Genomic DNA, 17315 nt, shown 5'->3' with positions numbered 1-17315 from the left:
GGCTCGTGACTGCTCATCCGATGGGCTCAAATTCAAAATAAGTGTTCGGAGTGTTGCTCATGTTTTCAAAATATGTGTTTGTTGTGTCATGTGAACCATATGCATCACGTGTCTTGTCAAAATAAGTGCCTGCTGCACATGCATTAAAACCGCTTATGATAAAAGAGACGCTCACGTTCACAAAATCCCTTAACAATGAATTTTGATTACTCATGAGATTATGCTAGTATCTGGCAAACGCGAGCGTATCTTTAATAATAAACCCTTTAGACGCATCTGCAGCAGACACTTATTTTGACAAGACACGTGATGCACATGGGATCAGTCGACTCGCAGAACACATATTTTGAAATTACGAACCACACACATGACGGGCTACATACATGTTGTGACGAACTTCACATCGAGTGCCCTCGAAAAAAGAAGTCACCGGCAGCCACTGTTAAAAGTACATGTGTTGATTCATATTTGGACCAACCAATAAATACATTTTGTGATTTTTTTACTGATCTAATACAACATTTTACATTCAAGCATTTGGCAGACGCTTTCATTCAAAGCAACTTGCAAGTGCATTCAAGCAATACATTTGATCAGTATGTGTGTTCCTGGGACCGAACCCAGCTCTACACATTGAATCATAGAAACACATGCAGATAAAGACATTTATTAATGCTGATATAAACATTTTATTTGTGCTGAATGAATCGCATTTCTTGTCCAATATTGTGAGATTTTATTGCTTGGTCATTTCAAATATTTAGATATGTACAATAAACAATGATTCATGTCACCATTTCAGCTCTTTTTATAAATATAAATAAACACAAAAATTAAAGGGCGGATCCAGTGTCTATCACAGTACAACAAAAGACACACAACTACAATTTCATGGCTAACAGTTAAATGGACAACATCAGTAGAAAACGAATTTCTTTTATGGTACAGCAGAATCATGATTTCCCATATTTTAATGTTTTTAGTGTTGTGGTTAACTCCCATTGCATTAGATTTATGAAGAAAGCAACACATTAATTACTGATTATGATGATGATGAAGTTTGACCGTGATGCCAGTACAACACTCTGAAATGATTCAGTCACTTTTTTGCATCATGTATACAAACATTGTTTCAGAATTGGTTGCACAATTCACGTTTTGTCTGTCTTGAAAGAAATTTGAGTTTTTTTGACAGAGAGTCACCACACAAAATAAGTTTAAAAAGCCTGAAGCAAAACTTTGTGATCCTGATGAGTAAAGCTTGGCTCAGTTGATATGTTGTGGGTACGATTAAAGCAAAACAATCGGCTTTGTTCCTCCTTGTGTGTTCATGTACTGGTTAGAAAGGGCTTCTACAGTGGAGTATGAAGAATAGAGGCCCGTCACCTGCAGGTCTGGGTACGGTAGTCCTCCTGCATTGGACACAGGTGTGCCATTGCCTGTGTCCAGGTCACAGTCGGACAGGCGAAGGGGGGAGTTACTGAGTGTACCAAATGCCTCCAAGTTAAAACTATCGTCCTTCATATCATCCCACAGGTTTCCTACAAACAACAGAAGACATGATATTTAAGACATGGGAAAAAACATCTGGTGCCATTCAATATTTTAATAACAGGTAATAGATAAAGCAAAAAAAAAAATCTGTGGCCTCACATTACTGTGATTTTATCAGGCTGATCTCACGGAAAGTCATAGTCACGCAAAATTTGATTAATTTATTTGTGTCCATGGCACATCTAACCTGAACTCTAACCCTAACTCCAGGCGAGAATAGTTTTAAAAGCGGAAGAAAAACATGTAGAAACCAATACATAAAAGCACATCCTAACTCAAACCCCAAATCTAACCCCAGGCGAGAATAATTTAAATATGGGGAAAAAATGAGAAAACAATACATAAAATGACACGAAAAAGAAAGTCATGCCACGGACACGAAAAACTATTTATAGAAATTCGTGCGAGTGTCACGAAAAAAAAAACCATTTGTGCTCAAGGCACGAAAAAAACCTTACTTTTGTGCCATGGACATGAATAAATTAATAAAATTTTGCGTACGACTTTCAGTGAGATCATGCGGCATTTTATCATAGGTAAGGAGTGTTTTTAGACAAAATGCATTGGTAAAAATGCGCCAAAGTCAGTGGTTCCGGCCGGAGTCGTCTGGTGTATGGGTTATAATGATCTAAATAAACATTTCTTAAACAAAGGTAGTTTAAAAGCAAAGTAAAATGATCCGTTAAATGCTTGAATCTGATTGGCTGATGAACGTTCTGAGGTGTGCAATTATTTTCTGGGAAACGCACGGCGAACGTAGTTCCAGGCAGCTCTCTTGACCGCATTGCAGCTCCATATCACTTCGCATAGTTAACTGTAATAACTGACTAACAAAATCAACGTGACAGACGATTTTCCGAGGCAATAACAGCGCTGTTTAGAGACGCACATAGGTAGCCTCTCTCTCGCTCGCGCTTTCTCTCTCTCTCTCTCTTTCTTTCTCTCCGTACTGTGTCTTTGTCGCTCTCGCTTTCTTTCTAATAACTTCATTAATAACTGCATTAGAATGCTATCAACGGATCAAGCCTCCACTACCAGCGTTAAAGTGCCGTTTTGGAACAAGCAAAAGAGCCGTTGGATGAGACGTAAGTATGAGATTTAAGTACAAGAACCGGACGAATCCCTTTAAATATATCATGTAATCGATGTCTTCAGGTGTGGTAACCGTATAAGCGGAATTATTGACTTCGGGTCGTTGAGTTATTATATATATATATATATATATATATATATATATATATATATATATATATATATATATATATATTATTATTAATAAAATTAATTATTAAAAATAACGGAAACCCGATGTGTAACGGCAGTTCTATTAGACCCTTTTACTGTTTGTACACGCTGGTGACACATTGTACACATTTGTACACATTGGTGACGTGGCAATGTAAGCGCGCGCATATTGGCAACGGAAGTGGTACCACATCCGTGTACTCTAGTGGAGTGATATAAGATGGCCAAATATAAAGTGGCCAGATACATATATACGTATATTAGTATATTATATTAGTGCAACCAAATGCAACAACCAGATGTTTTGATGCTGGGAAACCCGTTTTGATAAACTTGCTAACACATTAGAACCAATGGGTAACAGCACTAATTCCGTTGCCAACATGCGCACGGAGGCTATTTGATCACGTGGGCTGTAAAGGTTCTTTAATTCAACGGCCCATCGTCAATTATTCCTTACTTAATGTAAAGTCGGTTCTGTTTACACCAACCTTGCCAGGAGAAGTCCATAATACTTGGGTCCAGTGCATCCACCTCTGAATTAGCGTCTGTTTGAATGGTGTAGAAGTCACTGGGCTGTTTGGCAAGTTGCTGGGGCAGAGAACTGTTCATTAGGTCATGGACCGTGTGGAGAGGAGGGGTCTGAGCGGGGGCCGGGGATGCTGGAGCCAGACGGGACTGATTCTGAAACTGCATGTGAAGGTGTTGGTGCATGGGAAGGCACTGCAGTGACAGAGTGACCATCGGCTGGGGCTGCAGCTGAAGAGTTTGCCCCGGTGGGCAGCTGGGCAAGCGAGTCATGCCGGTATCGACAGATTTCTGTCTGCAGCTCTCTGGTCTGTCTGTTATGAGTTTGTCTAGTTCATCTGATGAAAAAAAGAGGCAGCATGGCATGCAATTTATATATAATGTTGAGTTACAGAGCTTAATACATATATAGTCAGGAATAATTTCACACCTGGATTGGCCATGCTGCGACGGATTGCTGGGAGATCTTTGCGTTTCCATTTCTGCATCTCCTCCTCCATTTTGTCAATCTTGGCTGGGTTGAGTGCCCACAGGCAACCCTTTCTGGAGGAGCCGCTCATCTTGTTCTCCACTTTCTCGAAGCACTTATTTAAGGACAGGTTGTGACGTACCGAGTTCTTCCATCCGTCAGGTGCTGTCTGAGGACCGCAGTAATACAACGAACTGTAACTAACATTTTATGGGTGTCAAGGTACATCAAACTTGCTAAAATGCCTTACCTTAAAATAAGGGAAGTGCTCTTTCATAAAGCTATAGATCTCACTAACAGGAAGGCTGCCTGTTTTGCTGTTCTTCAAAGCCATGGCAATCAGACAGCTGAGAATGAATCGTATCAAATTAAATCTTGTTTTAATTTATGAATCATCTAACAATCATCCTGCATAGATCTAAAGTCACCTGTAGGAGTAGATGGGTTTGGGGAAAGTCTTGGGCTGCAGGTCTTGGTTATGAGCATTCATACGAGCTTGAGGGTACAAACCCTGGCTGTTATAGCTGCTGTAAAGTCCACCGGGAGAACACTGAGGAACATGACACATAAGTGAAACTTTTTTATACAGTACATCAGCTCCTTAATATCCTTATAACATTTAAAAGTTTGTTTTGAAAGTTGAACAGCATACAAATATGGAGTTATTAAAGTACCTAAAGTAAAGTCATCTATGCTTTATTTCAGTTTTCAAATCATGAAAATGTAATTATTCAGCTTAGTAGTTTGTCTGTTTAACTTCCAGTAGCAGCTGATTTGTATGGATATTTAAGGTGTATATATAAGGTAATGAAATACATAATATGAATATATCTATAGTCTATAATGGTTAACGGTATAATATTGGTTCAGTAAGAGGGGAAATCCTGTTCATACAGTTAAAATAAAACAATATAAAGATGCTCCTTTACTGAAATAATGTCTAGGAGGTGTTTATAGTTTGTTAGGGTTTTTGCAATGTAGTGTTGTCTTTTTAATTTGACTCTTTGGAGAAACCAAAACTCTTATCCTGTGTTATCTGAAAAATTGTGCGTTTTTAAATAAATTACTGCATCTACAACAACAAATTTGACATGCCTTAAAATGTTTAACACGTGGTTTTGCGTAAATATAATAAATAATATATAATAATATAATTATATGAATATAATCAATTTTTTAACTTGATAAAAAAGGAAAATAATGGAGAAAGCATGTTTGATAACTTTAGTGCTTAAATGATTTCTTACAGGGTAGGAAAAACACTTGATGACACTTTCTCACATTATTCTGAAAATTAGATAGGTGCGAAGGTCCTCCAAAATAAATTTCCAAATATCTAGAACTGGCTCTGATCCCTAGTAGGCTATTTACAAGTCATCATAAATATGGAACCAACCTGTTGGTTTGCCTGAGTGTAGGTGAGCACTTGTTGAGGGGCGGTCTGGTACACTGAGGCAGCACATGGAAACCCAGGGGAAAACTGGGGCATCTGCATAAACCAAAGCATTTTCTTTAGCCACTGCAAATATCCAGCGTTGGCAATAACTGGTAGCACACACGATCTGGACTTATTTAGTAATGTTAGAGATTGAAAATGTCACTCACGCTGTTGATGGCCAAAGGGCTGTGCTGCATTTCAGTCTGCAGATGAATTGCAGGTCCTGCTCCTACTGCTACTGTCATGCTGTTTAACTGAGCTGAAAGTTTTAGTAAATTGTGAGAATTCAGTAGTTGCTTTAAACCAGTGGATCACTGGGTAGCATGACCCCCCCCCCCCCAAAGAAAACTTATGATATAAAACCGCTGACAAAAGCATATTTTACACTCGGAGCGTAATTTTTTTCAAAACTTAATTGGGGTAGTTTTAAATAGAAATTTAATTGGTTTTGCTGGGAAAAAACATCTAAAAATTCTTTAATTAATTTATTAAGTTATACAATCTAGTGCTGTTGGTTCATAGCTGATTCTCGCGAAATTAGATTTATGAGGTGTCATGAAACATTTTCATATAAAAGTAAATGCTATCAAAATAAGACAAACATCTCTTCATTTACTATTTTGCAAATGATTTCAAATGACATAATACAAACCAATTTTGTTGTTTTTTCCACATTTAAGGGGATAGTTTTCATTACTGGAACGTGTCCATGAATGGATTTGGGTTCTTTTGACAAATAATTATAATTAAAAAATCTAAAAAATAAAAAGCTTCAGTGCATGTTACACTAAACATTTACAGTAAAGAAACATGTGGTGTTTGGTGATCATTGGTAAATGTAGAGACAATAATAAGAAATATAAATGTGTCCAAGACTCATTTTCAATCATTGTTTGAGCCCTCAAGGAAATAACATATAAAAAAATTGTTGGAAGGGACATAATTGACTGTGACACTCAAGATGGCTACCAGGTAAGCAGTTCTTATTTTTTCTCTCCAGATAAAAGTAGAAATTTTGTTTGTCATAGTACCTAGACAACTTTTTAGTTATCATTACCGAAACATGAGTTTGTTAATGCATATATTTAATGTAATATCATGTTGCGGTAATTATCATTTTTGATAATGATAATCAAAAAAATTTAAACAATTTTATAGGAAATATTTTTTAAATTCTCTAAAAATAATGGATATAGTAAGTTTAGACCTTAATCTTATGTGAAAAAAAAATGGCTTTGGTTTCAAGGGCTTTTTAAAAATTCTGATGCTAGACACCTTCTAAATCTGGATTTTGTGAGAATCACCCAGCTATATTTTTCTGAGGTTGGATTACAAAGAATTTATGATAAATTAATGTATTTAAGAAAATATCATAAAACTGGGTCCCCATCTTGCAATAGTCTAATATAAAAATCCTTGTTAAATTTTTCAGAGTCAGATACAAATTGCATATATGCTGAAGGATATAAATATGTAAATAAAAGCATGTAATTGTGATAATTTTGACTTAAACTTGGCTCATTTTTGATATGATTTACTGTCAATAAAAGTCCCCCAACACATAACCAGCCAATCAGAACTAAAGTCAATTTAGGAACTTCCTTCGCAATTCATTTCAATGATACAAAATGTCTCACTTTGTGTAAATAAACACTGCTTGTATTCTTTATCACATTGTATATAAAGCTTCTGACCTGATTGTTGGTCCAGCAGGCTGCTCTGTGCAGAGCTGTTGAATTCAGGCCGTCTGCCCTGGATCTGCTGGAGTCGGGGTACATCCACAGAGGTGAGCCAGGACAGGGACTGAAGATCACCAGGGAGATCGTCCTTCAGCTGCGACAGGTCAGTAGTCAGGAGTCTGAAAAAAACAGTACAGCGTACTTAAGCACAGCTCAAATACATGAACAAATGACATGATTTTACTACACTTTGTTTTCTTAAATGTCTCCAATGGCCATTACTTAAAAAAAAACTCTTTAAAAGTATTTTTCACCCACATGCAGCAAATCTTTTTTCTCTTTTCAAAGAAATTAGTCTTCTTTCAAAATCTTCTGATTAAAAAGAAAAATGTCACCCTCAAAGATCTAAACCAGTGTTATTTACTCGCCCATTTCTTCATTCGGACTAAGCATCAAGTGAACCCCCTTGAATTCTCTCCAGACTTCCCTACACACTCACTATTCAGTCCAATAATTGGGGTCGCTATGACAACCCTCACTTTTCAGTTATTTTGTGTGTCTGGACACTTCAGTAACCCCCTCTCCATTAAACCTCCAATAGTGGTCAGGTGACCATTGCCTTCTTCGCTGTCATTGGCTGAATCGTATGTAAACAACGCATGAGATCATTTGAAACATGGGTATGTGGCACACGTTGCCTGCAACAGTTGGTGCAGCCCTATTGAAAAATGATCACCTATTGTGTCCCAAACGACAAATCCGCAGAGCGGCACGTGGCTCTATTGTTTCCCCCCAGACCCTTACTTGATTGTCTTTACCGTTTTTTTTTTTAACCAACCCCTTGCATTAATCTACTGGAATGACAGGCCTCACACAACAGAGAAAAATAGGATGCCATCTGTTTCCCTGTCCCTTTCCACCCAACCCTTGTCCCCTTTTGCCCCCTCCCCCCCGCCTGGAGGCATCAGACAGTACCTAGAGGGGTAGATGGGAGGGGGTAGTTAAAGGAGTTGGAGGTCAGGCCACATCGCACACACAGTCTGCCACCTGAATAAATTATAGCATTGAAGGAAGAACTTAGGGACGTGGCCTTGAGCACCCCTGGTTGCTTTGGTTCAGAGCTTCTGAATAATTACCCTACACACACAAACACATCCTCCCTAATATGAAACCTTAGACAGTAAACTTGACCGCACTGTACCGTCATGACCATTTACTTTGAAATATCTTCCTAACACCCTTCAACAATACAAAGACATGAAAGAGGAAACTTGCTAATGTGAACAAAGAGCATAACTGTATAACAATTTGAGTTTTAGCTTTTTGTTATTTGTCCTTTTCTGTTTTGTGTTCAATAAAAGACACTTTTAACAGATCATAACACATATCTGTACACATAGCCTTTCGTTTTTCATGTATGTATTTGCCAATAACTTAAACAAAGTATTTTGAATTCTTCAATTTGTGTGTTCCTTTAGGATTAAACCTGTTGGTTGAATTTTCGAACGGCCTCTATATTATAAACTCACACTTACGTTTGTTTCTTTAGTCATTATCTGGTGTATTTAAAATGGTAAGTATAAATGGTAATCCAATTTTAAAACATAAAAACATATATTTTCTTTTTTCATTGTCATTTTCTATTCTTATATCACTAATAGACCTTTTAGCTATGATTATTGCAAATTTCTATTAAAATGTTATCCTTGCTAACACTTACTTTTCTAGTAATTGCCACAGAAATGTTTTAATTTTGCCATCATTTACATCATTAATTATTTACATTCTTTGTTTTGCTGAATACAAAGGAAGATATTTTGAAGAATGTTTGTAACCAAGCAGATCTGGGGCACTATTGACTTTCATGGTAGGAAAATAATACAATGGAAGTGAATGGTGCCCCAGATCTGTTTGGTTATTAACATTTTTCAAAACATCTTTATGTTTTCGTGAAATTTATACAGGTTTGGAACAACATGAAAATCCTTCATACATGTCCTGAGATGTCCAACAGATGTCCTAAAACTGATTTTTGGCACAATAGCTAACTAATGTTGCCAAGGGCATTTACTTGTTTTGTTGCTAGGAAATAGCTGCACTGTAATTTCAGAATCTGACTGTAACATTAACATAAGTAAAACTTTTTTTTAAATAGGATCTTTTAAAAAGTGCTTTACAGAAAACATATAGTTTATATTTACATTAACTTTGTAACATAAACATACGTATGGGAGGAGGAACAGGAAAATTCTGGCTTAGTTTGAGATAACTTGGTCTTTCATTGCAGTTCTGAGATTTACTTATGGCCTATTGACAAAAGGAAAACTACTGTAAAGCGAGGACAACAATAGTGTTCATTATAATAATGATTTAAAGATGCTTTTATAATTGGGAGAATAGGGGGGGGTACATTTTGTAAAGAATTCATAACATGCCACATAAACTCAAACTTAGGATCATCAAGAGAGGGGGGTACATCCTTGTACTTATTAGCATTTCTGAAGTCTAATTGTAAACCCAACTGTGTATTGTACCATTTTTTTACGGTCATTAGGGTGCAGTTATACAAGTGGAAGAAAAAATGATTTTATTTGCTCATTGATGCAAACCATTACGTGTCCCACAGAAAGGGGGAGGCGGGAACACACAGTCACGGTTTATCACAGCTCAAGTCACCCTCGTTTACATTCTAATTGGGAGCCACTTCTCCTTGGTGACCTGTGGGGGCCCCCACCAAGGTCCTCAATCCCTCCGTGTGCCGACAGCGGGCGTGTAAACAGACCTGATGCTTTCTGACAGATCCATTCAGAGAAAAGATGATGTATTCTCTCGCTCTTTTCTGTTTTCGCAAACCCCAATTTCCTTGCCTCTCAAAACACACCTTTATTTAACAGAACAGGGAAGGTGGGGGTTTTATTAAGGTCACCAGCACCCCCTTCTTCCTGAAATTATCTTTTTATTCTCTAATTTGCTTCAAAAACAGCGTTCATAAGCAATGGGAAGCCCCTACCTGTATTCTTGTGCAGAGGTGTGGTGACTTTGTCCAGGGTTTTCATGATTTCCAGACATCCTGGTTGTAATTTCACTTTCTATCATCTTTTGGCAGACAAAATTAATCTAAGCCATCCAAAGCAGAAGATATAAGTATAAGATTATAACTTAATACTGAAACACAACTTAAAGGGATAGTTCACCCAGAAATGACAATTCTGTCATCATTGACTGACTCTCATGTTGTTACAAACCTGTATAAATGTCTTTGTTCTGATGAAAACAAAGGAAGCATTTTTGAGAAATGTTTGTAAACAAACTGATCAGAGGCCTCATTGACTTCCATAGTATTCTTTTATACTATTATGGAAGTCAATGGGGCCTCTGATTGGTTTGGTTATAAACATTCCTCAAAATATCTTCTTTTGTGTTCTTCAAAACAAAAAAATATACAGGTTTGTAACAACATGAGAATGAATAAATGATGACAGAATTTTCATTTTTGGGTAAACTATCCCTTAAAATAACAGTAGCAACAAAATTATTTCAAAGATAAAATGCCACGTCTTACACATTTTTAAGAAAAACAAAAACAAAAATCGTTAACTTTAAATGTCTATCACATGATGTCAGTGTATTGACAATTTTTTTAAATATATTTATCTATTATATATATATATATACATACAATTTATATATATATATATACATACAATTTATATATATATATATATATATATATATATATATATATATATATATATATCGAAAAAAGTAAATTAAATTACTATTCAGAGTGCAGGTGCTGTTTGCTTTATGAGATCTTCGCACGTCATCGCTCACCGTTACCTGTCAACGCGCATCAATATTTCAATATCACTAAGATTTCATAATATTGTATAATTATCAGAAAATGTTACATGCATTATAGTCACAAATATCGATAAAACTTTTGTAGTTACCCGAAAAAAAAACATAATTGTTCAATCTCTACATCATGCAATACTTGACGTCGATGTTCAGACGTTATAACGTCAGTCACAGGTGCGCAGCCTCTTTATCTATTTCTAAAATATAAAATAAACAGCTAGACTGACATAAACTTCTTTTTACCTGTTTGTGCTGAAGTTGCGGTGCTGATAATCCTGGGTTATTATGAGACGAAGAAAAAATGTCTACTGTTTGTTCGGGCTCTTGTTCTCCCGAAAGAAAAAAACGTTTTTAAATTTCCCTCTCCGGTACGGCTCGTTCCCGTCTGTCATGCGCACTGTGCACTCGCAGCGCGAGCAGTGAGATGGGAGGGGGTCTCGCGCTCTGACAGCTGTTGCCAGTAAAATCACGCAGACTATCTGTCAGAGCATCTCGATGTGCTGGAAGTTACTAGTTGTCTTTAACTTTAATCAGAATGAAGTCGTTTCAAAGGTTTCGTGTTACCCCTCTGCTGTTTTCATACGTAGCACATTAAAGTCCACAGGTTAGTCCACAGGTGCACCAGACCAGGTCGTTTAAATCACAGTAAATGTGACTATTTCATCTCCACAATGAACAACAAAAGCTTACTTGATTAAAACTCCTTAGTTTTCTGACGAATGCATATTTTCAAGCTCATAAAATCCTTTGAATGGTTAAAGCAGACACGGAGAAAACACTGAGACCTGCATTTCCACGTCCTCTTGTATCCACTGGCAACATATAATAACATAACAGTTCCTGATATTGTTTTTCACCTGTCGATATCATCCAGGCCCATTATTTTTGTACGCTTTTATCTATCTTCGTGCCGGTTCTGTCTGATATTCTGCCCTAATGTGTGCTGTAGTGTAGTGTACTGCTTGTGATTAAACCGCCTTTCAAGCCGCGTCGTTTGGATTCAGTGCGGCGGGAAAAACGCGCTGAGTGGCGCGCTCGAGGTGACAAGACATTGCTACAGGCTGCCAGCCATTATAAAAGACTAGCCAGTAACAATGAATGTTAAAGACAACATAATTATGTAAAAAGAACATAAAGTGCTTTTTAGAAATGTTTACAGTAATAAGTTTACATGTTGCTACTCGGGTTGGTTATTAAACTCTGCCATTATATAGAATGGCAACAAATGAAAAAAAATAATAAGTATTTTTTTACTCGTATCGCTCTTTTTGTTTATTTAACAAGGATACGATTATTATTATTATTATTATAGGCTGTATAACAAAAAGGTAACTCTAGTTCTTTAATAATTTACAACTTTTGAGGTAACTTCAGAAAACTGTTTTGAAATGGCAAAGGTTTTAAACCTAATGTAAACTGTGCTGGGCAGTGACGTTAATTGACTTGAACCACATGGGACACTACAGATGGTAAATCGCAAAGTCACAATGGTCACAATCAATGCGCACTTGCAACGGACAAAAAGACGCTCCTATGAGAGGCACACTGGGTCCTAAAGCCCATGGGTACCACCCACAGCCACTGACTCTGCACTAGACCCAGATCTACTTACTACTGCAGGGACATATTTCAGCAAAAGCTACTTTAAAAAATATTTTGTCATTCTCATATTATTATAGCCTACATGCAATCTTTGCTATCTCATATGCATTGAGAGACTACATAAATGCAGTATATACTTAAAAAAATTGCCACACCACTTAAATATTTTTTCTCTTATATTAGTATTTCAACTGAAAATCGCTCAAAGAACTCACTCAATGTAAGGTAAATGTTAAAGTCCCATCTCTAAAGCCCCCTCCTCATATTGTTATTCAAAAGTGTCATCTTTCATTTAACTGTAACTTCCCAGTTTAAGGGATTGTGTTTCGACAAATAGGGCTAGATAATTGGTACACAGATGTCACAATGCTAGTTCAGACTTCATTTTGAATTGTTTTGAAATAGTTTTAACCCAATCACTTGTAGTGGGTAGGTCATTATTTTTCTCTCTTTGCCTTTATTGGTTTATTCTGTTAGACTAATGAGAGACCCTTTGAGTGACCTTTTTGACGCCTGTCACCCAGACTGAACCTAGGATGACACTGGGCTAGACCAGAGATGCATAAAGCGTCTTTTAAAGATCTGTCTTTAATAGGTAGGACAGTTCACCAGAAAATCGCAACTGTTGTTTTGCACATAACTAAATGAATAGATCCTTTAAATTATAAACTTATTATTTTCCACAGTTTTATGGCCAAAATGCTACAAAATTCTGGTTTCGGTGTATTTGTTTGTGTTTCTGTTGCTTAGCTGGTAGAGCATTGCATTAGCAGCACAAAGGTTGTGGGTTCAAAGTGTTCGAATCCTAGGGACTTATGAAATAATATATGTAGGCAGCCGGTTGTTATTGCAGAAATAAGCAGAGGGTCACATTGAAGGGATTTATTATAGTATTACATGTAACAGGCTGCCTACATTCTCCCGCTTATTACATGGCTATTAACATCATAACCATAAGTAATGTAAGGAACAATAAATATTGATTTAAAATATTTTATTAACCTTCTGCGAGGAAAACCCGTTTATTGTAGATTTTAAGATAAGACAAGACATTCCGATGTCACAAACACGCTATTTGGTTGAATAATTTGTAAATATAATGTCATATATGTTATTAAAATACATATTTATATTTCGTTTTGGTGATATATTAAACTGTACCTGTCAAAATGATTTGCAGCATTCGGGTTACCGTGTATTGTTTCGAGCGGTTGTTATTTAGTAATAAGAAACCTTGAATATATCGTGCCTGGCCAATCAGAATCAAGCCTTCCAATGAGCCGTGTAATAAATACTACACTTTTAAATATATATTATATATATATTTTTTGTTATGTCAACTTATCACAGGTCAAAACTTAAAATAGTAGGTTGAATTGACTTGCAAAACCAAGTTATTTTAACTTCATGCTGCATTGATAAATAAATCTAAGCACTGTAGGTCACTTTGGATAAAAACACCTGCCAAATGCATAAATGTGTTATACATTGCATTTCTATTAATAAATAAGTCCAATAGTGTGCCTTGCCCTACAAAAAAAGTTGTTACACTCAAGTGAATTGTAACAATCAAATAAATTGATTTAACCCTCTGTATAAGTGGTCACCTCCCATTCTTCTGTTTCTGATTTGACCTTCAAAGTTCCAGTTCAAACACCACGTCTCTGAGGTCACCAATCAGGTCACCTTTTGACACTGGTCTTTTGTCATATCAGCAGGTCAGGGCCGGTCTAAACTCTTACTGGGGGAGTGAATGAAAGCTTTCTTCTTTCCACTATTTATTCAACACCTCCAAAAATGACTTGTGTCGTCCTACTTGGCTCATGTCATAATGGTTACCCCTTCGTTTGAAGATGCCTCAGGCAACATCTGATATAAAGTATTTTAGGGGTGGTCTCTGACAGGTTTCTAAATAAAAAACACCCTAGATACTCTTTAGGAAAGTTGTTACCCATGTCCCTGTCTGTGAAATCCAGGATGAAGTCTCATAATCTTTTGAAGTTTAATTTCAATCTTTGACATGGTCTTACTCAGATGTCAAGGTTATATTTTCTTTTCACAGAATGTTCTTCACCTTGATTTTATGTATAAAACAATAAATAGAAAAAAAAGACTTTATCTGGGTGTGCGCAGGCAGGTTCACATATAATTAAAGATGATAAAAAATGCATGTAATGGCTGATGTTGAGACTGCTGATCTTAGTTTAATTGTGTCCCCTTACTCTATATAAAGAAAATCACAACGAAAACACAAATGAAACACACAGCTAATTCTGAGAAAAAGCAAGGTGGGACTTTCGGTGGGAACGCAGCAAAGCCGGTGTTATAATACACCCTTATTCTCCGCTTGGAATCTCTAATGGGAAAATCAAGTGCTGTGACTCCTGTATAATAGGATTTGCCGGGTCTCGTGCTGCATCAGGGCCCAGTGGGCAGCACAAAGCCTGTTAAGGCTGGACAAGCATTACTAGAAAGGGGGGTGTGGAGCAGAACGGGCCTGCGGTGTAAGGGGGAGAAGGTAGCCTTGACAACAGAGCTTGTGAATGGGACAACTTTGAATATGACTGCGAATAGATGATCGTGCTAAGTCCATGTGCTACCTTTACAGTAGACTGCAGGGGTTTGCAATCAATAAAAAAACATAAACAAATTAAGGATATGTTTTTATAGATTGAGGTCAAGTGCAATGGTTCAACAAAACCGTCCTTACATGTCACCTTGTTGAAAATCAGATAGAGTGACACTTGACATCATTCTTGTCAAGCCTGACACAATATATCACACAGGTGATTCAACGCAAGTGCTGAAGGAAACCCAATCTATTCTCCTGGATTATTTGGGTCATTAGTAGAGTGAAAAGAGACACCGGTTACTTGTCTCAAGCATGCTTCGGATAACTAGGCTAAGGGAAAATAAGGTTGAGCTTGTCTAAAACATCCTCTCAAGTTTAGTTCGTCCAAAAATAACATGCGCTAATCTTCTGTAGGTTTTCCGAACAAGCTGTGAATGAATGGCTTACACGTACTTGTTTAGTCTTGAGTACACAGAGTAGTGCCGTCGCCTCTGATGGCAACTTTATTGACTCTCAAACTTACTGATTGTGTTCACAATGGTTAATTGGCCATTAATGTATTTCCTTAATCAAAGATCAGAAACAAGCTGTCCCGCTGTAGTATTTGTATCTGAAATAGACTTTGTGATGGTTGATATCAATGTTTAGTCGGATTGTGTTTCTGTATCTTTGTGTTACACCCAGAGCAGAGGTAGACACCTAGGTAAGCACTGAATAAGATCTCTGGTCCTTTGAACCCCCACCTGACTGGGCCATGAATCATTAAGTACCCAGGCCTTGCAACCAGAACATGGGTCATTACTGTGAAGAGCAGAGGAATAATAGATGGCCACCCTCTCCGTACCTGAGCCACCTAATCTTGAACCTGTGTTTGCACTGTGAAGTCTTTTTTGGAAACACTCAAATGGATGTTAGGGGAGTCTGAGACTACATGTGAAGATCCAGAGTGGATATTTCATGGCACGTGTTGGAACAGTAGGAATTGTTTGAGTATAGGTGTACATGTAACTCTTCAAGGAGAATTTGGTCTGGATGTCTTTAGTTCCCCTGTTTTATCCAGCGGCTGAACCAATTAGCTCTTAGGATGCAGGTATGATCATTGTGTGTGTGTAGTAATTGTATTCATTGCTCAATGTGTTGGCTTATGTTACTAAACTCTGTATATTTTTAACTGCTGTCTTTATATCACCCCAAATATACATATACATTTAAGCATTTGGCAGACAATTTTATTCAAAATGACATTACAAGGTTTAGATTTTTTATCAGTACTGTGTGTGTTCGAACCCATGACCTTTTACGCTGCTAACGCTATGCTCTATCACTTAGCTATACAGGAACATCATAGCATGACATCATGCATAAGACATTAAAACCAAATTCAGTAATTTCAGTATCAATGTGGCCTTTAAATATTCAATGTTTTAGTTCTTAAACTTTTTCCTTAATTTATTTCTGTTGATTTGGCATTTGGCTTGTAGCTTATCAGCTCACTTAAACACGTCATCGCGTGCACTGGTCACAAGTTATAAAACTTCAAGAGAGACGTAACCAGACCTCACGGCTCACTTCAAGAAAGCTTCTATTGCCCATCATGTCTACTCTTTCCTATTCTTGGCCAGGCCTGCAGAGGAGTAGGATGTCTTAAATGTATCTATCATTACTTTTTTCTCTTTTTCCAACCTCTATCCCTCCCTTTCTTATTCAGTTAAGGTCATCTCAACTCATCCATGACTGACACGTTAGACTTGGTTGAAGGACCATCTCTTAATTAAAAGACAATAGCTTCTATATTAAGAAGGAACACTAACTTGACACCTGATGTGACAAGAGGATACTTCGAATGGTTTTGTGTCTATGGCTTTAATTTTGTTGTTTAGGAAATGCATAACGGTTATGTTTAAATTTAGGCATTTTGTTTTCCTGACAAATAAAAGTTTACCTATATAATTGCGTGACAAAACAGAAAAGTAATTGAATTATTATTGGTTGATAATTACTATTTCTGATGGACAAAGAAGACCAATACGTGTCAAGCATACATGAGAGAGTATTTCAGATGAACTCCTCATGAAGTTGGCCGAAATGTGGCAAAGTGTTAGCAGTTCAAAGGTCACAGGTTCGAGTCCTAGGAACGTGTGTACTAATAAAATATACAGTACTGTGCAAAAGTCTTAGGCCACAATGCCAGAATTACATTTGTTGTTTTTGCAATGTTATAGTGATCATATATAATTGTTTCTCAGTCTCTTTAATAGAATACATCCAGAAAATACAGGAAATGTTTATATAGTATCAAAACTGTATAAAAATGTAAACTGATGTGTAAAATTTTTAGGGTAAATTCTCCTTCCACTTAAGCAATAG

The 17315-nt window shown here is 36.9% G+C and overlaps 2 protein-coding genes across 2 annotated transcripts in view; one reads left to right on the top strand and one right to left on the bottom strand.

Annotated features, from left to right (window-relative positions):
• Window positions 1–84: 84 nt before the first annotated feature.
• On the bottom strand, window positions 85–7070 carry foxn4 (forkhead box N4). Its single transcript, XM_065250773.2, has 8 exons — window positions 6929–7070; window positions 5402–5493; window positions 5193–5285; window positions 4225–4346; window positions 4047–4143; window positions 3758–3965; window positions 3291–3665; window positions 85–1541 (listed from the first exon to the last, which is right to left on the bottom strand). The coding sequence occupies exons 2-8, from the start codon at window positions 5477–5479 to the stop codon at window positions 1291–1293; spliced, it is 1224 nt and encodes a 407-aa protein (XP_065106845.2). The 5' UTR covers window positions 5480–5493; window positions 6929–7070; the 3' UTR covers window positions 85–1290.
• Window positions 6421–17315, top strand: part of myo1ha (myosin IHa) — a 32510-nt gene continuing 21615 nt past the window's right edge. Inside the window, exons 1-2 of the mRNA XM_073814812.1 lie at window positions 6421–6429; window positions 6945–7076. Of these exons, the coding sequence (XP_073670913.1) occupies window positions 6421–6429; window positions 6945–7076 (141 nt within the window). The remainder of the gene's footprint in view (window positions 6430–6944; window positions 7077–17315) is intronic.

Source organism: Paramisgurnus dabryanus, chromosome 5 (genome assembly GCF_030506205.2).
Source record: "Paramisgurnus dabryanus chromosome 5, PD_genome_1.1, whole genome shotgun sequence".
Taxonomy (NCBI): Eukaryota; Metazoa; Chordata; class Actinopteri; order Cypriniformes; family Cobitidae; genus Paramisgurnus; species Paramisgurnus dabryanus.
Note: the sequence above shows the minus strand (reverse complement) of the source record. Positions and strands in the feature narration are given on the sequence as shown.

Coding starts and splice junctions, on each gene's coding strand:
- foxn4 (XM_065250773.2), bottom strand. CDS start 5,479: ATGACAGTAGCAGTAGGAGCAGGACCTGCAATTCATCTGCAGACTGAA. Junction 4,144..4,224: donor AAACCCATCTACTCCTACAG/GTGACTTTAGAT, acceptor ATTCATTCTCAG/CTGTCTGATTGCCATGGCTT. Junction 1,542..3,290: donor TATGGACTTCTCCTGGCAAG/GTTGGTGTAAAC, acceptor TGTTGTTTGTAG/GAAACCTGTGGGATGATATG.